Genomic DNA, 22793 nt, shown 5'->3' on the forward strand with positions numbered 1-22793 from the left:
CCCGGCCTTTCACCTGCTGCCATTTTGTCGTTAGACTTTTTGTCCGGACACTCGGAGTTTCATCGACGAACTCATTCGAGCGCTACCTTTTGATTTGCTATCAACGTGAAAATAAGCATGTCGACCAACGCAAAAATACGAAAATGAGAAATGTAAAGTCAGAGCGCAACCCGCATTCGCCCGTCCGAGTTGCGCATGGAAAGTATTTTCGATAGCATAGCGCACTAGTTAGCAAGTACTTGTTTAACCAGCTCTACATCAATAATGACGTGTTGTCGCGCCATAACTGTAACAGACGTAGCCGGCCGCCGCCGCTGCCTCGCGCGGCCAGCGTCCTTAACCCGCGTGTGTTGGTGGGGTCACGTCCTTGCGTCTCTCGTCTTGCGCCGGCCGTGTCAGTCACGGCTTACCGCGACCTTATATAGAGTTAACAGGAGCTGTGGTAAGATGAAAATTCCTTCAATAATTGTGGGGTGCTTTTTGGCTCAAATTGTGGCTGAAGACGTCGAGACGTCCTCCACCAAGCAGTACACCTCAGAGGATTTTGACAGCAAAATCCAGGAGAACAACCACTTTGTTAAGTTCTTCGCACCGTGGTGTGGGCATTGCAAACGTCTGGCCCCCACCTGGGATGAGCTTAGTGAAAAGTACAACCAAGCCGATGACAGTGAGGTCACCATTGCCCGTGTTGATTGCACCACTGATTCAACAGTTTGCTCAGCCCATGAAGTAACTGGCTACCCAACACTGAAGTTCTTTGGCAAGGATGGTGGTGAGCCTGTCAAGTACAAGGGGGCAAGGGACCTGGCATCACTAGAGAAATTCATCAAACAGCAGCTGGGCCAAGAAAGTGAGGGTGAAGATGAGAATACATCAGTTGAAGTTCCAGCCCCTGTAAAGGGTCTCATGGAGCTGACAGGAAAAAATTTCAAGACAGCAACAGAGAAAGGTAACCACTTCATCAAGTTTTATGCACCATGGTGCGGTCACTGTCAAAACCTTGCGCCAACATGGGAAGCTCTGGCAGAGTCTCTTGAAGATGATGCATCTGTGAACATTGCCAAGATTGATTGCACAGCTGACAGAGAGACATGCTCAGAGTTTGAAGTCAAGGGGTATCCTACCCTCCTTTGGATTCAGGATGGAAAGAAAGTTGGCAAGTACCAGGGAGATCGATCAGCAGAGGATCTGAAGAAATTCATCTCAACAATGACTGGGTCCACTGTCAAGTCTGAAACAAAAGAGGAAGATGCTGGCAAGGCCCCAGTTGTGGTTTTGACTGCTGATACCTTCAACAACAGCATCAGCAGAGATTACACATTTATCAAGTTTTATGCCCCCTGGTGTGGACACTGCAAAAGGCTTGCTCCTACATGGGATCAGCTGGCTGTGAAGATGCTGGGAAACCCAGCGGTGAAGATTGCCAAGGTTGACTGCACTGAAAATGACAACAGGCCACTCTGCTCTCAGCAGGGTGTATCTGGGTTCCCCACTGTGATCTTGTACCATGATGGTGCCAAAGTCGTGGAGTATGAGGGCAACAGAAGCCTTGATGACATGGCCAATTTCATCAAATCCAACATGAAGCAGAGCAAGGATGAACTGTAAATGTAAGACTTAGAAACTCACACATTTTGGCATGCTCCCTTTGCTGTTTATGTTGTACCCAAGTCCAAGTGCTGACTTTGTACTTATTGGTATCTTGGTGAAATCATGTATGTGTATTGTACTTTGGATAAGCCTGGTAATGTCTTCAGTGTGGACCGGTTTCCCACACTGGTAAATTAGTGATGGTGGTTTGGGAGAAGTTTGACGCCCCAAATGTTTTGTACAAGTGCATTTCATGACATGTTTTGTGGGGCAACACATCTTGATATCACAAAAAATTAGCTGTGGTGCTTAGTTACATTCCCAGCTCCATTTGGCTGGGCCATGTGCATGTGTGGAATTATGACTGTGATGAATTCCCCAGATACTCACACATTTTGGTTGGTGAGTGACAGTTATGCCCATCAAAAGTTTTTCCACTGTAGTCATGGCATTGTTACCCTGGATGCATAAGGAAATAAATCATAACCTGTGATGTGCCTCATGGATTTGAAATGATAACCTATTTGACACAGTTAGAAGCATATGCTTCCAGTGCTACACCATTGGTGTTGAGCCCATTCCAATTGGAATGAACATGGCAGGCTAACAAACTTAACCAGCAACTTTACTCTTCACAAGCCGGAGGTGCCATCCCTCAGCCAGCTTGACACTGCTGGCTCCAGTCGGTGTGTTATCACAGAGGAGTGCGCCTCCAGGCCCACAATGACACTTTGCCGTGTGTGTGTCACTGGTGCGTTACGACGTGCTCAGCTGCTGAGGCTATGTGGCGTCGTCTGTCTCTCAACCTGGCAAGAAGGGTGGGGAATCGAACCGCGTACCTCTGGTTTTCCAGACAGGCAGTGGTTGATGCAGGCTCGTTAACCACTACATTATCGGCACCCTGACACGCTTTGCCCGGGGCAGCTCGGGTCTGCTTCATCACAATGCCACTGCCTATCTCTCACTTCACGTCCATGATTACATTAAATCAGTGGAGCGGGACGACGCGACATTGGTTCGCAGCCACCAACTGTCACCGGTTTGGCGGCCACCAACTCTGCAATGAAAGCTGTTTGTGACATTGGCATATGTCAAAGAAGATTCCAGTTCTTTCTGGGTTTCACGAACATAGTTGTTTTTATAATCTTGATGCAGGAGGAAAAACCGCTAGTAGTGGTGCTCTAGATTTGTGTGCCGTAAAATCCCATCGTGAAATGCCAGGGATAATTTTGTGCAGAAAGCTTAACATACCTGCAGTGCATAGCAGCATGGTGTGCCCAGTCACATGAACCTTATTTGATTCAGCAGCCGCTATTACCAGCTGCAGACTGTCCTAGTCGGGGGTAACTAGTGTTTGTGAGGGCGTGGCAGCACAGGTCTGCCCAGTCACATGAATCTTATTTGATTCAGTGGCCGCTATTACCAGCTGCAGACTATCCTAGTCAGGGGTAACTAGCGCTTGTGAGGAGCAACTCAAACACTCACCTCTTCTAATCGATTGAGCCATGGGCAGACGAAATTATCGGATGGTACCCATCTAACAGCATTCATGATAACAGCACAACAAATTGAACAGTGTGGGGTAAGTGGGTGATGTATAATGTGAGCATTGTGAGATGGCACATTTAGATGTCAAAAACCAAGCTAATGAGACCACACCAAGCAGACATGTTCTGCAGTGCAATCAACAGCTTAAATACACATACAGGTGGCTGAACATGAGTCTGATCAGACCTAGATAGTTTCAATAATTGTGGGCAAAGCATTGCCCACATAGCATATGATTTGGATGGATATTATCTAAAATGAACAAACCCAAGTACCTGCAAACTGTTCTCAGCCAACTAACCTCAGTTTAATACACCACATCTTGTATTGTCTTGTTTTCAAGATAAAATTTAGGAACATGACACTGGGTGCACTGCAGCAGATTACTGGCACATATGGGTCAGCTATTGAGCTGCAGGAGGCACAGCCACCCACACAGTGCAGTTGGTGTCACATTTTCATGTGTTCTCATTGGTCACTGATAGGTATCTGACCTAAATCCTTCAAAAAGTACTTAAAATGGGCATACCCATGGCTTGTACATTAAACCAGGTAGTCTGTCATACACCCAGAATCATATTCTTTCTATACTGTTGTTAGTTTTTTCCTACATCACATTATTGGTTGCTAGTGCACAAACTAATCCAGGCTAGACTGGGCCTCCATCTTTCTCAGTCAAAGAGTTTGCCTTCCTTGCATTTTGTCAAGTGCCTATTTGACACTCACTTCACCTGTAACATAACCTTCTTGTATGTAATCAAAGCACAAAATCATGCTATGCTTCCACACATGTTACCTGAATCCACTCTCAGGTCCTAACACTTATACAACCAATGTCATCTAGAAAGTGGCAGGGAGTGTAAGCCAGTATATGTTTGCCCCATGGTGGTACACTAATGTGCCTGTGCAAACAGACACATTCAAATTAGTTAAAATGATATATAACAGAAAGACTGTAGGGAAAAGATACATACCCTAATTAGAAAAGCAAAAAAAGAAATGTGGCAGATGCAAAATCAATGTTGAACCAAAAGATGTTAAGCTCAATACGAGATAGTAAGTTTAGGAATTCATACTTTTCCATAATGAATATGATGACTAATGGCTGAAGCACAAAGACGACTTCACTACATGCTGGGAAACCTAACCTGCACTCAATTACCGAATTGCTCACATTTTTTCCCTATCAAACACTGCCATCTTCTACATATTGTCATCTCATCTGTGATTCTTCTCCCCAATGAATTTTTCATATTCTGCACACCATTTGCCATTTATCAGTGGAGGGAGCAAACTACATTCCTATAAACTGATTCTAGAGGCTTTGAAGCCAGATCAGTATAAAACATGTTTTAATATGCCACAATCAACATAAGACAGAAACTTGGCAATAATGGCCATTTCATGGGTGTAAGCACAACAACAAAGTTTTAAAGGAAGCCACACATTTTGTCAGTCAAAACTGTCTACCACAGGGCCCATTTGCTTACCTTTTCCTCGAGGTTGATGCTTCAAGTTTGCTTTTTTGCTTTTACCCTGCTGATTTAAGATCATAGGAATGAAATGGCAAGCCAGGAGGGCAGAGGCTAACAGCCCAATTTTTTTAAGTGTTGTATGATTAAATTTAAGCATGGTCTAATATTTCAGTTCATGAAGAAAATTGCTTGCAACGGTGCTGCACCACATCGCCCATAAATACTCCCAACTGTACGTCGTCCCTACGCGCTTTCAGTGGTAATAATTGATTCCCGTGGCTCTAATATACGTGAAAACGCATAACAAGACTTTGGCTATTTCGGGTAATCCAAGTTAATTTTGACAGAACACGGTTTACTGCCACTACCGCCGGTACCCCTTCACTCAATGTTTTGCTTCAAAAACCAGGAACACGGGGATGTTAAGATCACACCCATTCTCAAAGTATGTGTTAATTTAGTTGTTTAAACCCTCTGACATCTTCGAACTAAATTTGCGGCATTTATGGCGTTGTTGCATGTTTGCCGAGTGTGCCCAGTGTACAAAAGTGTGTATTTACAGATATGTGCCCGGGGGTCGCGCGGTCGTGTGCTGTAAGGCGCTAGGCGTGTGTGCAAGGGCGGTGCAAGTGGAAGGCGTGAACATAGCTGTGGTGACAACTCGACTACAACAGGAGGGCGTAAGCGAGGCAACGGAAACACTGGGCGGAAGTGGGGCAATAGAACACCGGGGAAGTAGGGCAATGCAATACAGGGCGGAAGTGGTAGATGATATGGACCGGCGTTTTATTCGACAACAAAACGATGGTTGCGTGGGTTGTATCCCTGTAGTGATAATGGCCGCATAATCAGTTGTGTGTGATGTTAAACTGTGTGACTGGAAAACTGAAGAATATATAGGTGCATGCTTACTTAATTTTGGGATATAAGACTAAACAGGCACTGCATATGAGCCAGTCTGAAAAAATCCATCCTTTGTACCAGACATTTCTGTGACATTAGTGTGCTGGAGGTGGAGCATGTGCACACCAAACTTACACCACACCATGTTGCAACACATTTTGTAATTATTTTTGCACACAAATTTCTAGATTGTATGGTTGCTTGATTTTTCTTTGTAGCATCATAAATCCTTGAAACCTTGATTCTCTATGTGTTGGAATAAGTTGTGCTGCTATTGTATCAGTTAAATTACCACCATGACAGACACCTTTGACATCACATGTTTTTCCAGTTTGACATACAAGATCAAGGACAAGTGAGAGGTTGGCTAACACCTCAACCATTTTACTCAAGGTGTGTGTGTGTGTGATGTAAGATTGATTAAGACAGTTGATGCAAGCTGATGATACATTTATTGCTTGAGGCCATCAAGCACATGCCTATTTTGCTTATTGTCTTAGGGACAACAAAGCTCTTGGTGAACAGCTGGGCCCAAACCCCATGGCTTCCATATTTGCATGTGTGGGCCTTCTTTTAGAATGAAACCTACATGAAATATTTCATATGGAGCAAGCAACACCAGCAATATTCATCTGACTGGGTGTATGTGCATATCACTTGCATGCTTGTGACATAGATGACAGCTTGGGAAGGACTTATTTGCCTATAAAGAACAGCCCTTTGAAGTGACATCCCTAGATGGTAGGCAACTGTGATAGTTGATGGTTTTCACTTCTTCACACTTTATGAGTCACACTTTTCAAGGCATAAGGTTTGTACAAATTGCCAAGATTGAGCTACCCTGGCCATAAATGCAATCTTGCATTGATTGTTAACCTTAATATCAATGTTACTGTGAAGTGGCGGCAGCATGAACTTACATCTATCTGTGACTCAAGCACCCCAGCAAATTTTCATGTACCTTTCATGCCATATTTGAGTTCAGTGTTTTTGGTGCTGCTGTTTTATTGCTTACATCATTGTTTTTTAATGTTGGGGGTGGTTTTGGTTTTGGAATGTCTCAAGATCATCTGTGTGATATAGGCAATGATAGAGCAACTGGGGCAGCAGCTTTATAATTCTGATGAGGCCTAGTGTTTACTCTTCCTGCAGCAGATGCAATTTTCATTAACCCAGTGCTAGTAACCTTGCTGCCTGGTACATATTGGATTGAAAAGTTTGTTAGACTTTGGCTCTCCTGCCTGCCTGTTATTATGCCTGTTGGTTTTGTGGTGTATGAATGTGATCACCTACATTATGTTTCAAATGTAACTTCTGTGTTTCAGGCAAATGGCTGAATCTGGTGATACAAAAGATGTGAAAGATAAGGTAGGCATTACACACCAACATGTGTGGAGAACTGTTCACCATGGTCTCCAGGCCTGTGGTAGTGACTGGGTTGTCACATAACTCTGTGTCTTTTCTTTGACCTCCCTTATGCTTGCTAGTCAAGTCATCAGCCCAACACATGTTACCTGCAGCTCTGCAGCACACTATGTCCTGTATTATTCCTCACTGGTGTAAGGTGGCAGTCACACATGCTGAGATCATCCCCAGCCATTTGCTAATGTGACCAAGCAGCAACACTTCATCTCACCTGAAAGCAGGCACCTTATATGCTTAGCTGAAAACATGCATTTTTTGGTTTGGAGGGAAATGTCCAGTCCTGTGGCTACCATGCACTACATAACTCAATCCACCATCAGGGATAAGTAATAATACAATGCCAATCAGTGATGCATCCTGTACTGGCAGCTCAGCTGACCCATGCTTTCCAGGCAGAGTCAGCAGGTGGGTCAGAAAGTGAACAGATCAGTCTCAAGGTGATGGGACAGGATGGTTCTTCCTTACTCTTCAAGATCAAGCGTCACACACCGTTCCGCAAACTCATGGTTGCCTACTGTGACCGCATGGTGAGGCCCTGCATTGGATGTGCATGCTGCTGCACTGCATGCCCAGTGCATGCATTGGGTGTACAAGGTATGCATGCTGCTGTGAATTGTTTGCAATGTGAGCGATCAACATCACTGCTTTTGAAAGTTGGTTATGACCACATTCCCTCAGAAAAAAGAATTGTGCTTAGTTTTGATGATCTAGAACATATGATAACACATCCACGTTCCTTTTCTGTTCACTTCATGCGTCTCAATAATCGCCTCCTGCCAGCTGTCGACGGCCACTCGCATGCAACGCCGCGGGCGTCCGCCAAGCGTTCCAGCGATATCAGCCGCATTCTGCCCGTACCCGTACCGTCCTGACTATGACTGGATAGGAGGACTTTCGCTCCCACCAGCCGCCTCGGCACGCCCGACCCTGACGCCCGGCCCCGCCCGCAGAAAATGTCGCTGCACACGGTACGGTTCCGGTTCGACGGCGAGCCGGTGACGGAGAGCGACACACCGCTGACCCTCTCGATGGAGGACGGCGACGCCATCGAGGTGTTCCAGCAGCAGACGGGCGGCGCGTGAGGCCGCCGCGCGCCGGCCACGGGTGCACGCTGAGCCGGCTCGGCCCGTGCCGGAGCGCTTGGCAGCCGCCGACGGCGCGCGCGCGGCTCAGCTGGCAGTGGCGTACGGCGCGGTCGCGCGGCTCCCGCACCGGACGGGCCCTGTTTGCCACCTGTGACGGACGGCGCGCGGCGCGGGTGTCGGCACGTGGTGGTGATGGGCCTGCGAGCCGTGCTGGGAGGGCCGGCGCTGGTCCGTGGTCGCCGTCGGGTGGCAAGCGAAAGCGTGAGGAGCGGGCAGACATCGGTCGACGGTAGGAATCGTGCCGGCTCCTGGGAGCTCGCCTGTCTCGGGGAAAGTTACAGATCGTTGAAGGCAGCATTGGGAATCGGACTCTTAAATGCTGGACGCGACGATCCCTGGTATGAAGGGTATTGTCGGGGCCGCCGTCTGGCAACCGTTAATTCGCCATAATTTCTGCATTAGTCCTAAACCTGTCTCTGCCACGGCGCCTCGCCGTCTCGTCGCAAGATCATGTATGACATTAAACGTAACTCGAAAGACGCAAAACATACCCCGGCAGCTGGGATGTTTGGAACCCGACCAAGCGCCCATGGAGACACCAGGCGATGCCATTGTGTCAAGTACCTGATGTCAGGTGGGTGAGGAACGGCTGTTGGTGTTGGACAGCCGAGCACTTGTTGGTGATGTCGGACCAGTGTGGACACGGTGGGTGGCGCGGCACACGCTGATGTGGCGTCAGTGAGAGTGTTTGTGTGGAAGGCGTCCCCTCGCATCGCATTTTTCATCCATTGGCCCATTTGTAGGATGCATTCTTGCGCGCTGCGAAGCTCGGCGCAGAGAATACACGTTTGTATCATCAGAAGCGCAGTCATCAAGGAAGGTGGGTCAGTGAATGGGATGTACGGAGCTGGCGCGGCGCGAACTTCCGAAAAGACCAGGCTTTCAGGAACAGAAAACGCGATGCTGATTTTCTGCACGATCCGCAACTCATTTCGTACTGCTGTTGGCTGTTTAAACTCAGGGACGGCTCTTGAAATACCGCAGTGGGAACCAAACGCACCTTAGAGCGGTCGATTGACATAGGAAACGTGCAATGTGCTTGTCGCGAAAATAGGTGCCATACTGGCGAAGACCTGGCCACTGATACCAGACGTCGGCGATCCGACATCGCCACGACAGAAGCCTCGCACATTCTAAACACGGAAGAGCAGACGCACGGGCTGACGGCGTGGGTCGAGTTGTGCAGCCGGTGAAGCAAGCCGGCGTAGGACGTGGATTTACCCGTTTTGTGGCGATTTTAAGAACTGGGTAGGTCGCAGCAGCCGGAGCAGGGAACAACGTGGAACCTGACACGTTGGCCAGCGTACCATGTACGGATCGCAGCGGTATCAGATGTATGATACGTGGTGCGCCGGCGACTGGCCAGGGAGCATCCGCTGTTACCTCCAGAAACGGACCTCGAACCCAGCACGCACTAGTCGAAGCCAGGATAAACTGAGTCATTGAAGCTACACAGATGTGTGAGCTTCTGTCGTAATCCATTTCTAACTTTAGTATCCGCATTTTTGTCTACACTGGTAACGCTTAACAACACCGTACATCACTGCATGTTCATCGGTTTCGTCCGTGACAATGGTTACATCCCTCCCGGCTAAGAGCCAGCCCTTTATGCTACGTCGTTTGTCAGCTAGTGAGCCAGCACCACGCCGGTAGACCTCCGCCTGTTGAATTATCATGTAAAGTCGATTTTCCAACTCATTGATCAATGCTGTTTGCATCGGTCGCCGAAAGCGTCTGGCTTCATCAGTCTAGATTTTGGCAATGTGTATGATAACAACTGACAGCTACCCTATGTGATTGGGTTAGGTCTGTGACTGCATCCAGAATCGACTTCGCAAGGTGCCTCAGCTTAAACCTGGTTCATGTTGGCTTTAGCCGACTTAGAATGCCGGCAACTTTTCAAACTTACAAAACTTGTACAGAAAATGGGCATAACAGACGCATTTCCATGGTGACAATATCTACGGGCTTCCCGAGCAAGATGTGTTGGACGGCTTAACAATATGGACCTGAGATGGAACTTGGGAGGGCCACCGTACCCCCGGCGCGCGCCATGGCTGGCGGACGCCCCTCAGGTGGAAAGAAAACAAAAAACGAATATTTTTTTCTTTATTGGATATCTACCGGATCAAGGTTTTCACAAGTGACGAATGTGGAATTTGAAGTGCCAGGATGGCAGGGGGCAGCTGTGAGCCACGTAGTGTCCACAAGCCGGCCCGTCATGAGCCCCATCAGAGCGCGATGTCGTACCAGCACACACACGCAGTCACATCCCACTGGCATCAACATCAACGAAGGAATGCGGACAAACAAACGTACCTTCCCCACAAAGCTTGGCGTCAGCAAGACCACAGAACACAGAACAAGACCAGTTCAACGGGGGCTTGGTTTCTTTAGCCAGAAGTGCGCTTCGTTTCAGCTTCGCTGCACGTTGCCCCAGAGCAGCATTAATTCACCATGAGGTGTTCGAATGGCGAGGTTTGAAAAACGGAAAACTCAGAACCCACTGGAGTCGACGGCTGAAATATGGACTAAATGAGCGATGACGCGCCGCACAGCGCGACGTTACCGCTCGGAATAAGCGGGAGATCGTCCCGTCGCTGTTCGGCCCGTTTCAACAGCGGTCCAACAAGGTCATTTTCTTTCGACTGGAGAGCCTGCGTCAATGAATCGACGCGAACTGTTGCGCGACGCTCGCTAGGCAGGGACATTACGGGCCGTTACGAACGACACCTCAGTATGACGTAACATCGGAAGGCTTAAACCGCAGTGAAGTCGCAAGCCTGGTCACTCATTCGCAACGTAAATCGTGGCACGGAAGCTTGCCCCGATTTTGAAGCCGCAAAAGGTAACAGTGATGTATTATTACAACCGAACTAGTATTTGAAGACACAGGTTTGCTAGGACAATGATCGAACCCGCAAACTAATGAATGGCAACATACATTGCATCGTTGACATCGTTGACATTGTTCGTTTATCATCGTTGATCGATGACAAACGGTCAGGTCTGTCGATAAAACGTTCCGTGATGACAATCTCGGCAATGATCATAACAAGTGTCACATAACCGACACATTCACGCCATCAACCCATCTGGCGAGGTAACTGAATCACCAAATGAACAGGCGACTTGAAACGGACCGATCCACGGCGCGAGCCCCGCACTGCCGCAATTATCCCCATTTGGTTCACACGGCGCGCTCATCAGAGCAGCCCGTCTTTAAAGGCGGACTGCTCACGAGGCTGTGCAGTGAGGGGGGGGGGGCACGCTGCGGTGACCAAACGGCATACCACACAACACCGATCGTGTGCGTCAGTGCCTGCCGGTGCAACACCCATGTACGGGCGTCCTCAGTCTCGAACAACGGCCAGTCGCCAGATGCCAAAGGCCACCTGCCGGCCGCGCGTTGAACTTAGGGTTTGTCGCCCGTCGCAGAGAGGCGTGACTAGCCTTCGTTCATGGGAGCGTCGCCCGACTGCACGGCCCCGGACCGCACGCGCCGGTGCACTCCAGGGATGGGGGACGCAGAAGACTCCCGGGCGCGAGACGGCTCCTGCAAGGCATCGGGCAACGTGTCGGCGCAACGCCGCGCGCAGCATCGGAGCACACGTCTAGCAATGCTCAACACAAGTGCGATTCTTCAGTACCCCCTCAGTACCAACACATGCACACACAGCGCCGTATAAACAGGGGTGTAAATTAACGTGCTTCATTGTGGGGAGGGAGGGCATCAAGAAGATGGATTTTTTCACGGCGACAACACTCGCTGGCAGTTTCACATGTTCGTGATCGATCAAATACAAACAAGGGGGAGGGGGGGGGGGGGGCATTGAGAAGACGTATGCCTACGGCAACAACACTCGTTGGTAGTTGAATATGTCAATGATCGATCACATACAACAGGACAGGGTTAATGCGTGAGCAAGCTACATTTTCCACCAATACCACGAAAGCCTGCATCCGCTCGAGTCTTAAGCCCCAAACAACTGTGGGGTGTTTTTGTCACTTGCACTGTGATTGTGTGGCATCCGTGGCTCAACCAGTGCGAGCTGCACAAGGCGTGACTGCTGGCAAAGACGCGCCTGAATTTCACAGTCATTCACCGTTGTCTGAAGGGCAATTTTTTGCGCCTCATCTCGCCAGCACAGTATGACAGAATATATACAACATATATACAAATATAGGAACACATACAAATATAGCATTGTATTTTTTTTCCAAATATAAAAACTAGTAAATATGCTCCCCAATGAGTTCTTGTTACATTACGCCATACCTTGTACAACATTGATTAACTTGAAATTGTCCGCACGATTTTCGCAGACTTGTAGCTCACAAACTAGAGTGATCTAGGTGTTAAGAAGGGCGAGGCTATGAGCTGCGCCAAATTTTCTTCAAGATGGCGTTGAAATATTTGGAAAGTTGCAACAAAGCTATTGATCCTTTCATATCTTTCCTTCTGCTGCGAGTTCTCTTTACATCGTAACACTAATTCTGCAACGTTATCTTTATGCTGTAACAATTATGCAAGTTCCGACCCGAACACAATCACGATGAAAGCCAACTACCACATACTGTAGCCCTAATCATAACACAATTTAGTTACACTCCTGGTCAAAGGGCAAAAATGGCAATATTTAAGACGTTTAAGTTCGTCCAAGTTGCTTGCTTCATGGAACCATCATTGTCTGCTCTTTCTAGAAAAAAAAATCCTGCAACGAACAGCGCATATAGTTTCAGAAACACCTGTCTCACAACAGCACACTAGAGGTTTCCCTAGCCTCTATCCCACCATCACAAGGCCTAGAACTCGGTGACTCGGACAAACGACTCAAACCCTATAACGCATGCGTACTCCCTGTCTCGGTCCATCGTCACGGTCGCCGGAAGAGGACGGAGGTCTCCGGCCTCCAGCCCAGTCCAGGGACATCCGCCCGGCCCGCGGCCGCGCCCGCCCGCCCCAGCCGCCGGCCGCCGTGCGTCGGTCCCACTGACCGGGTGGTCGTGCCGGGCGGCCGGTGGCACCAGCGCCAGGTCGGGCCCGCCGCCGTAGATGCCCTTCAGGTAGGCCCACAGCTCGGCCGGCAGCTGCACGTGGTCAGAGCCGGGCCGCACCTGCCGCAGAGGGCCGGGTCACTGACCCGCAGGCGACACCCCACACACGGCCGGCACTGGCCACCGACCACAACAGCATCAGCATGCAGCGTTGGTCGCCAGTGATGCGCGTTATGCGTAGCTTAACACAGTCATCCGAATACGCTTAAGTGAAGAGTATGCTAGGGGATGATGATAATTGGGATTTTACGGCACGCCGGCTACGATGATCATTTTGGGCCCGTTACGATATGCTAGGGTGGCAGAGAGGGGATACAAGCGCTCGTCAGGGATTATTTGTATTATTTTACCACCTTGTTGAAAGCCCATTGCGTAGCGTAGAAGTGCTATCAGCACACCTACGCAAATGCACGACAATTTTTACAAGCCCTTCACATCTTGCACAAGTGCATGCTGAAGATGAATTAAAACAGACACGTGTTTTTGATGACAAAGTGTTTGACTTTTGAAGATTTCACATTCCTACTAGCGTGACCCGTCACATTATGCTAATTTGAGAACTATTGTACAGCTCCAACTGACAGCTATGGCATGCGTGCATGATTTTAGATGCATGACGTGAAGCTAGGTGGCTTGCAAGAAACTCAAAACAAGGTGTTTTTGTCCTAAGGCCTCTGTAGTTTTACTCTCCAATACAGAACGCCAACCGGAAATAGCCTCATAGGCTAACCATCTCTTCGTGTGGAGCAATCTGGCTGGCTCAACTCAAAGCGGTAGCAAGGCCACCAAAAGGACACATTTACTTAAGCTTTTGAAAAACGGACCCCCGCCTCCACGCCTCCCATTTGACAGACAACAAAAGCTTCCCAGATACTCCCTGACGAGCATTGTGTACCCTCTCCCCATCCAGCGAGGCTGGATTCCGTCCCGTCTAAGCAGACGACAAACCCCCTCTGCCGCTCGCGTCGCGCCAGAGACGGCTGCGCCGGCCGCTCACCTGCGCCCCACCGCTGCTCACCTGCGTCACGCCGCCGCTCACCTGCGCCGCGCCGGCCGCTCACCTGCGCCCCACCGCTGCTCACCTGCGTCACGCCGCCGCTCACCTGCGTCACGCCGCTCTCACCTGCGCCGCGCCGGCCGCTCACCTGCGCCATTCCGGCCGCTCACCCGCGTCACGCCGACGCTCCCCTGCGTCACACCGCCGCTCACCTGCGTCACGCCGCCGCGCGTCGACACGATGCCGGCGTTGTCGATGCGGCCGGGCGGCTCCAGTTCGCGGCCGCGCGCGAACGCCTCCCAGCGGCGGTACCAGGCGGCCGAGAGGGCGGCCGCCGGCGGCGCGCCACCCGCCTGCAGGCGCCGGAACTCTGTCAGCTCGCGCCGCTGCCGCGCCTGCAACGCGTCCCACTCGGCGCGGCACGGGCCACACTCGAACAGCGCGTTGGCGACGGGGCCGCCGCCCAGCGTGCCGTGCAGGTACTCCCAGCCGGCCTCCGGCAGGCGTACGCAGGCCGCCTCCACCGGCACGCGCAGGCCCGGAAGCACGCCGCCGTGTCGGCACAGGAAATCCGTGTTGTCGATGGGGCCCGGCTCGGCGAACGTGTTGAACTTGTTGATCCACTGTCGCGAGACGTAGTAAGGCAGGAGGGAGGGGTCGGCGCGCGCCCGGTGGATGAGCTCTGTGGCGCGTTGCCGGCGCAGGCTGGCCGCCTCGCAAGACTTCCTGCCAACGCCAGACGGACGGCGTCAGTGCCAGTTCATCCCCTCAGACGACGTTCCGACGAAGCCCCGCCGCAAGGCCGACACGAGGTCAAATATATGGCGGCACTGCAAACTTTTGCTAAGCAGTTCATAATATTTCATGGCCCACAATGCCATCTGTATACTGTTTCTGATGACAAAGTGGCGAAACTATATCGGAGCAAGCGCCATCAAAGAAGCTCACTGCCGAGTTCAGAAATTCGGCATGAGCTGTAGAGCAAATAAGAGTGAGCGTACGGGCGCGGCACCCACTGCAGGTTTATTACTTAACCAAGGTATAAAAAACCAACTGAACCCCTGCTGTTTTCCGCAACCAACAAAACAACGTCACATCACGTTAAATGTAACCGAATGCATCGTGCAACCGCGCCACAGGCGGCTAGCAGCGGGACTTATCGAAGCCTAACGCGTAAACTGCAGTGGAGACAGCCCGCCCAGGACACAACAGCGCCGATGTACCCCACCCAGCCGGCGGACGACTGACCTGTAGAAGAGCATGTACGCCTGACAGGACGCGACCGTCTCGGCGCTGACCTCCGTCACGTACTGGTCGTCGTACTCGTACCAGGCCCCCGAGGTGTGGTTCAGCGCATAGCCCGTGTAGTGGCCGGCGCCGGCCGTGCCGTGGTGGCACACGACGGCCGCCAGGTCGTAGGACGTCACCTGGCTGCGGCTCTGCTTGTGCAGGTAGCCCGACATGTCCAGACCCTCCAGCGGGAACTCGACGTGCGTGCCCAGCTTGGCGGAGAACACCAGCTCGTGCCGGAAGCGCTTCAGGTGCACAGTCAGCACCTCGGGCAGCTCAAGCACGCGGCAGAACTTGAGCCCGTTGCGCAGCATCTTGCAGCGGCCGCAGCTGTACATGTTGTCGCCCTTCAGCTCGTCCGACGAGAAGAACGACGCCAGGCAGTCGTGCAGCGACACGCTCGGGCCCGAAAACCACGAGGTGATCCACGACCAGAGCCAGGGAGCCCAGCCCTGCTGCGAGTAGAGCTGGGCGCAGGCGGCCGGCCGGCCCGCCGACGCCGCCTGCGTGTGCAGCACGGCCAGGTGCTCGCGGCTCGGGATCGGCAGCGACAGGTCCTGGAACGTCTCGCGCGTGGCCGATACACCGTTGCACGTGAGGCACTGCACCGACGACAGGATGCGTCCGTCGAACACGTCCGAGACGACGCTGCGGTAGCGGAGTCGTCGACCCGGACGCGCCGGCGACGGCGGCCGCGAGCGCGTCGGGCTGGGCGGCGCCTCGGCCGTCCACGGCGCCGCCTCCGACTCGGCGTCGGCGAACTCCACGTCGATTCCCGACGTGTCATCGGGCCCGCTGGACGGCGTGTCGGCCAGCGGCGGCGGCGGCGGCGGCGGCGGCGGTGGCTGCGGCTGCGGCGGTGACGGCGGAGGTGGCGGCGGCTGCGGCGAGCGCTGCGTGTGCACCTGGCGGCGGCGGCGCCGGCGCGGCGCGCGCGGCTCGCCGGCCGAGCCGCTGTCCGTGGAGCGGTCACTCAGACCCGAGTCGGCCGTCTCGTAGTCGGCGTCCTCCTCATCGCCGTCCGAGCCGGCCGAGTCGGAGGGCGGGTCGTCGCGAGCCGCGGCCGGCTCCTCCAGCTCGTCCTGCTCGCCGTCGAAGCGGCCGGTCGGCTGGCGCAGCTCCTCGTGCATCACGTCCATGAAGCAGCGCAGGAACTCCTGGCTGTCATGCTGCTGGAAGCCGCGGAACTGCGGGTGCGCCGCGCGCAGCGTCTGCAGCACGGCCGTGGGCGCCAGGCAGCTGGCGCGCCGCCGGCTCCACATCTCGTGCACCAGACGCAGGTAAGCGCGCGCCAGGCCCGGCTTGCGGTCGGCCGGCACCAGCCGGTCGCAGTCCAGGAAGTAGCGCGTCAGCGGCGGCAGGTTGGAGAGCGCCTGCAGCGCCGCGTTCATGTAGCACGTGTTGCCGATGTTTCGCAGCCCGGTGAGGCCGCACGGCGGCTCGTCCTCGCTGCGATCGTCTTCGTCGTCACTGTCGGCCGGCGCGCCGGCCACGTCCACGTTGTCGGCGCTGATGGCGGCGCCGGCGTGGCCCACGGCCGGCACGTTGTTCTCCAGGAATACCTCGGCCTCGCACACGTAGCACCAGACGCGCAGCGTGGTGATGTTGAGCACGAGGCAGTGCTGCGGCTGCTGCTGGTGGTGCTCGGTGCTGTGGTCGGCCTGGTCGCCGCAGCCCAGTCGCGTGCAGCCGTCGTGCAGGCACAGCCAGAGGTTGGGGTCCTGGCGGCCGCACCAGTGGCAGCGGCCGTCGCGGCGCCGCTGCTCCACGTCGGCCGGTGTGAGCTCGGTGCCGATGCGGTCCACGTGGCCGCACCGGCTCTGGCAGGGCGCCGACAGTGGCTGCTTTGACATTGCGGACACTGGCGGCTACCAGGTGAAACAGCAGACACTGGAAACATCATAATGTTGGACCAACAATGACATGCTGGGGTATCAGTTGGTGGGACTTCATGTGTCATTGGGGCTTTACAACGCACCCAGCTGCTGAGGCTATATGGCGTCACCTGCCTCTCACCCTGGCAGGAAGGGCAGGCATCGCAGGGAATCAAACCCCGTACCTCTGGTTGCCCAGATGTGCATTGGTGGAAATCTATTTGCCAAGGCTTTAACAGGAGTATCTTCAGTCTGTGACAGCTATTTGCAAACACATTTACTATTTCTTTATAATAATGCCTGTATAGATTGCCTACAACATCACCTGTATGACAAATGTTGCATAACAATAAAAAATTGTCCTGGGAGAAACTAACACCAAAGCATTCAAGCACTACTTTAAAGATGGGCCATAGACCCAACAAAACTACATGTTGAAACAGTTGATTTTGACACCAAGTTAGACTTGAACAAAAAGTGGGAAATTAAAGTGAATGTGAAATAAGTTAATTCAAATATCTAATATATCTACATAAAAAAGCAGCACAAAAACTAAATTCACAGCCACAGTTATAACTTGCACATGTCCCTAACATGCAAGTCATCATGTATGCTCACATTCAACTCTTCTCATTCATTGCCTATGGGGAAACAAGCAATATTCCCATCTGTGGTACATAGAAAATGATAAAACATGATGAAACAAAGTGTGCTTGCAAAGGTCTTGTGATTTGTTTTTACTAAAAAGCTTAGAGTTGTTTGCCAAAAATGTGTGAGACCACATACTGTCAGGGTGCATATCACTGCCTAATTTGTCAGATGTTTTTCCCTTTGCCATACACTTTCTGTTGTTTTCATGACTAGATTATAAGCAACACTTCCACAGGCCATGGTTTGCTCATTAGAGGCCTAAACTAATATATCTGTCAGGTTATTCTGCTACCACAAACATTTCAATATATATTTTCACCTATATTGTGCTTGTTTTGGACCTCCATAAGCATGTATCTAAAAATAAATTCCTGCATAGCCTGCATCTCAGTCAAAATGTTAAATTTTCACTGAATGTCCAAACTTTCTTTTTGTATGCTTACAATTATACAGCCTGTCCAGATATTATATAATGAATAGAAGGGGAAAATTTTATCACACATGAACAAGGTGTGAGAAGTGGAGGGAAAGGGTTTTGGGAGACCATCATTATGCTCAGATGTGATTGTAAATAAAGTCCAGGCCTTTGCTAAATCATTCTAAGACCTTGCACCTAAGGCCTTGCACTGTTGGCTTCTAACAAGCCACTTGTTAACCACATTATGCACCTATGGCTCCCATTGTGGTCAAATGGAAACTACCTTTTCAGGATGCGAAGCTTAACACAACATACCCAAGAAGAGGGATTAGACCAGCATAACCAGGTGGTAATTAGTGGTAAAGTTGAAACATGGCCAAAAACATAACGTAATCAATGAACTGCCTGCACAAGATCATGCCATGATGGTGGTTTAGATTGTGGCTGTCTCACTGTGTCTCCTGTTGTGTGGCATGAATGGTACGCACTGTAACAGTGCAAACATCACGTACAACTAATGTCAATTCCTGAATTACTATTTTCCAGCACATGATTAACATAGATACCTAATGCATTTATCCACAATGCAGTAAAGTTCAAACATTCTAAGATACCTTGAACATTTGTGAGCCAACCAAGACGCCTTCTGTTAAAAATAATCGAATCGCACGCGATGTGTTTGAGATGTGCTTGACGAACATCAAACTGTAAAAGCGAACAATAAGTGCACATCTGCATAGGTAGAGCAAAAACCAAACAGTTCTCCCTCCATCTCTTAAGTAATTCGGCATCTGAGAGTAAAAAGTTGCAATTGCTGCCCATCACACATTCTAATACGCCGACTAGTACCTTGCAACGTCCCAGGGATGTATTTCTCTATGACTCTACCCCTCTCACCACCTCTGCCCCGACCGGCGCACAACATACACACCTCCGACCCGTGTAATCTACATGATCCTTCGGTGAGGCAACCATAGAGAGCGAGGAAGCGACTGGAGATGGCAGCGGTGACTACAGTAGAGAGGTAATTTGATGACGTTGAGTACAGACTTATTTCACTCGTCGTGAGTTTATCCTTCTATAAGGCAGAACAAAGTGAAAATACGACCAATAGCAATTTTTTCACATTATAGGGGCTTATAAATTGGCCCAAAACTATGAAACTGATGTAGCATCATTCATCTGCTATATCTACCGTAAAACAGCAGCGATCCCGTTTAACCATCGTTAGGTGTATCTCATTTATCGTGTTACTGTCAGTCATATTCCAATGGCATTAAAAATATGGCCAATTCTTTGGTGAACGGACGACATACGTCCTGCTACGAGCTCGTAATAGGCAGCTTCGCTAACATCGCTAGAATCAAGGCCATATTTAGAGACTTACGCAAAAATCTACAAAACAGAGACAGCACCAATATGGAAGCCCTCGGCCTTCACTTCCGTTGCCGTGTGGGGGCGCTGTAGCTGTCTCTTCGAAAGATGCCTTCTGCGGAGGCGAAGCAGGAAAATATGGCGTCCAGCGACAGTGTCGATCCATTTCAAAAGGCTATCACATATCTCAAGTTTAAAATCAAGAACATGGATCAGAGGAAGGTAAGCGGTGGATGGTTGCCGGATCTCCCTTGAAATGTGCGTCACGTCTGTCTCATTGCGCCTTTCTTTGTGGTCCGGTTGTGCACGTGTTCCCAATTTTTGTTTTTTATGGCCAATGCTTGGTTTGTTTTTGTTAGAGCGCTTTCCTAGAGGTTATTTCTCAGATGTTTGTGCCAAGATATGCAGGTTGCCATGCATGTGGTAAATTTTTTTCTGTTATTGTTGGGTAAGTTTATGCGTTTATTCCCTATGCAGGTGTGACCTATTCATGCCATATAGGTTCCATATAGGTCAGCCATGAATAGGTAGGTACATGCATAGGTAGCAATAGTCAGATGGAAGCACATAATACTAGCAGGCTACCTTATGAATGGTGGTGTGAAGTTAGAACAAATGCTTGCTTCTTGCCTGGTATGTTGGTTTCTTGTATATTTAGCCAAAAGAGGTACCTGATTGCTGCACCAGACATGAATAAGCAGCTTGCTGGTGTTATGATCAATGTGTCAAATTGTAGGATATTACCTGAATTTGTACTGGAAGCTTGTTGATAAAAGTTGTTTCATTCAAGAGGGTTCTTGCCATATAAATTTAGATAACTAATGGAACAGTCTGAATATGTTCTAGACAAGCTGGGCAGTCTCCAGGGAGTAACATTTTTATGTGAAATTATCTTGTGTTAAAAGATATGGTGCTGGCTAGTGATGTAGTTTCACAAGATGAGTTGAGAGATGGGGAATAGCAATGACTTCCCCTGAAATATACCATAACAGGATATGTATTTCATGCACTTCACTGTGAAAGTGGTGGAGGTGGCAGGGCTGGAGCCCTTTGAATAAGCGAAAGACTTTACCCCTGGTATTGCTACGGTGAACCAGAGATGGCATATGACATTAAAAGCTATTTAAGAATGTGCAGTATGAAACTCTACAGCAGGAAATATTGAATCAAGATACCTCTAAACAGCCCAGAACAGTTGGTCAGATATCTGCAAGAAGAAGAGCCCCATATCTTGATGTTTTTTTAAACCAGAAATACCATTGTTACTTGGTCTTGCTCTGACCAGAGATGTAGTCACAGCACAAAAGTGACTGCATTGCCAAAATGTCCACTCAAATGCCCTAAACCCATAGGATATTCTGGAACTTGTATGGTAACAAATGCCTGCCTTCTTGTGGCAAAATTGGTCTCCCAGTTTGGGAACAATATTGTAATGGTAGATGGGGCTAGTCAATCCAAAGTGTACCAATATCCAGCAGAGAATTTCCAGGAAAATGTGCAATAACTTGTATGCATTAGCTGCAGCTTTGGTGCAAAATCATCCCTGCATTCCTGAAAGAATGAACTCCATATTTACCAGGCTGTAAGTACACAACAAATATAATAGTAGTAGTAGTGCAAAGATGTTATAAAGAATGAATGAACAAAAGTTATGGTTACAACCAATGACCAATGTCTCTGGAAGTTACCAATATTGTGTGCTTTAAGTTAGCTCAAGTTGATACAGTAATAAACACTGATGACTTTAATGTAGTCATGATCATCAACATTGAATTACCTGATTCAGTGTACTTTGCAGCATGGCTATCCCAAAATTGGGTTTAAAGTTGGACATTGCAGTGTTCCTACTGCTCTGAAAGAAAGAAAAAACAGGACAAAGTGTTTGGGAAGCTGCTCCCATGTAGAAGGTGCCATGGTCTAAACAATTATTTTTTTCATGATGACACCTTGATTACCATTGGAAGCTATGCATTATGAATTTTGATCATTTTTGACATGTTCTTTGATGTGTTCTTTTTGGGCATCATATGACCATAGTGATCAGCACATCCTAAAACCCTTATCACCATCACATGACCACAGATATGCTCTGTTATTGAGGGATTTATGTGGCCAGGACATGTTGCTCTGTTGATTTAGCTGTTTTGCCTACAAAAGAATGAGAGCAGAAATTAATGTTTCTATTATGCTTGCCACCCAAATGAAGAAAATGGAAGTTGGGTCTATAATTTTTTGTATGCAGAATTGTGATGATGAAATGAATGGTTTTAAATACATCCCAGTGATAAACATGATATTATGCAGGGGCAATTGCGGGAATAGTTTAGGCTGAGGAGTGCTTCAAATGTGTATGAAAGGTGTTTTGGCAAAAACCTACCTATCACCATCCATGAATGGGTACTGCATTGCACTACAAAAGGAGAGCATGTTCTTAACACAGAATGTGTTAAAATTAACAACTAAAGGATTGAGATATATGGCTTTACAGTGAGTGCGTAATGCATTGTCTCAAGTTTCTCTGCCACAACATCAGGTTCAATTTTAGTTACATCTGCTATTTGGATGATGTATCGCTGCAATATGCCTTGGTTTTAAAGTAAAATGTTTGTAGTGAAATATGTTACGGAGATAACTGCAAAGCTGGCCAGTTTTCATGGGAAAATGTTGTGATGAGGCAGCCTCAACATAATGCAAATTATAAAGTGACTTCTATGTAATGTGTGTGTTTCTGTTTCACTGCTGTCTAGAATATTCCATGAAACATTCCATTGCATCTAAAGCTCTAAGACCTTATTGCTTCATTACAAGCACCTAGACTGCATTATCATGGTATGATTCTGTATGAGCCAGCATCAATGCTGGTGTGTGATGTTTGGCAGCAGTGAAATTGTCTCTGTTGTGTGGGCTTTGATCATGGCAAGTGGAGGACAGTCCAGTGGTTTAATTGAGGCACATTATTTTATTATTTGGGAAGAAAGGTCAAGCAGGATGCAGATAGTGTGGTGATAGTGTAATGCTTAATATATCTCTAGTTAAACATTGCAC

At 49.5% G+C, this 22793-nt stretch overlaps 3 protein-coding genes across 3 annotated transcripts; 2 read left to right on the forward strand and 1 right to left on the reverse strand.

The window, feature by feature from the left end:
* The first annotated feature begins 304 nt into the window (after positions 1 to 304).
* Positions 305 to 2096, forward strand: prtp (thioredoxin domain-containing protein pretaporter). The gene has a single exon (XM_037213895.1). The coding sequence runs from the start codon at positions 448 to 450 to the stop codon at positions 1606 to 1608; it is 1161 nt and encodes a 386-aa protein (XP_037069790.1). The 5' UTR covers positions 305 to 447; the 3' UTR covers positions 1609 to 2096.
* A 3062-nt stretch (positions 2097 to 5158) lies between these two features.
* On the forward strand, positions 5159 to 8888 carry Sumo (Small ubiquitin like modifier). Its single transcript, XM_037213897.1, has 5 exons — positions 5159 to 5293; positions 5848 to 5909; positions 6842 to 6884; positions 7334 to 7468; positions 7892 to 8888. The coding sequence occupies exons 3-5, from the start codon at positions 6846 to 6848 to the stop codon at positions 8021 to 8023; spliced, it is 306 nt and encodes a 101-aa protein (XP_037069792.1). The 5' UTR covers positions 5159 to 5293; positions 5848 to 5909; positions 6842 to 6845; the 3' UTR covers positions 8024 to 8888.
* Positions 8889 to 10182: 1294 nt separating this feature from the next.
* On the reverse strand, positions 10183 to 19303 carry LOC119092413 (ubiquitin carboxyl-terminal hydrolase 33). The gene is made up of 7 exons (XM_037215376.1): positions 19224 to 19303; positions 16375 to 17321; positions 15390 to 16092; positions 14513 to 14867; positions 14354 to 14479; positions 13085 to 13204; positions 10183 to 11642 (listed from the first exon to the last, which is right to left on the reverse strand). Exons 2-7 carry the CDS (start codon positions 17282 to 17284, stop codon positions 11535 to 11537), a joined length of 2322 nt encoding a protein of 773 aa, XP_037071271.1. The 5' UTR covers positions 17285 to 17321; positions 19224 to 19303; the 3' UTR covers positions 10183 to 11534.
* Positions 19304 to 22793: the final 3490 nt, after the last annotated feature.

Source organism: Pollicipes pollicipes, unplaced genomic scaffold (genome assembly GCF_011947565.3).
Source record: "Pollicipes pollicipes isolate AB1234 unplaced genomic scaffold, Ppol_2.1 Scaffold_3447;HRSCAF=4054_pilon_pilon_pilon, whole genome shotgun sequence".
Lineage (NCBI taxonomy): Eukaryota > Metazoa > Arthropoda > Thecostraca > Pollicipedomorpha > Pollicipedidae > Pollicipes > Pollicipes pollicipes.

What these genes read in the sequence shown, in the direction of transcription:
- prtp (XM_037213895.1), top strand. Translation starts at nt 448, where the DNA reads ATGAAAATTCCTTCAATAATTGTGGGGTGCTTTTTGGCTCAAATTGTG.
- LOC119092413 (XM_037215376.1), bottom strand. Translation starts at nt 17,284, where the DNA reads ATGTCAAAGCAGCCACTGTCGGCGCCCTGCCAGAGCCGGTGCGGCCAC. An exon ending in CACGGACAGCGGCTCGGCCG is followed by an intron (nt 16,093 to 16,374) that starts GCGAGCCGCGCG and finishes CGGGTCGACGAC; the next exon opens with TCCGCTACCGCAGCGTCGTC. An exon ending in CGCGCGGCGGCGTGACGCAG is followed by an intron (nt 13,205 to 14,353) that starts GTGAGCGGCGGT and finishes CCTCTGCGGCAG; the next exon opens with GTGCGGCCCGGCTCTGACCA.
- Sumo (XM_037213897.1), top strand. Translation starts at nt 6,846, where the DNA reads ATGGCTGAATCTGGTGATACAAAAGATGTGAAAGATAAG. An exon ending in CAAAAGATGTGAAAGATAAG is followed by an intron (nt 6,885 to 7,333) that starts GTAGGCATTACA and finishes CATGCTTTCCAG; the next exon opens with GCAGAGTCAGCAGGTGGGTC. An exon ending in TTGCCTACTGTGACCGCATG is followed by an intron (nt 7,469 to 7,891) that starts GTGAGGCCCTGC and finishes CCCCGCCCGCAG; the next exon opens with AAAATGTCGCTGCACACGGT.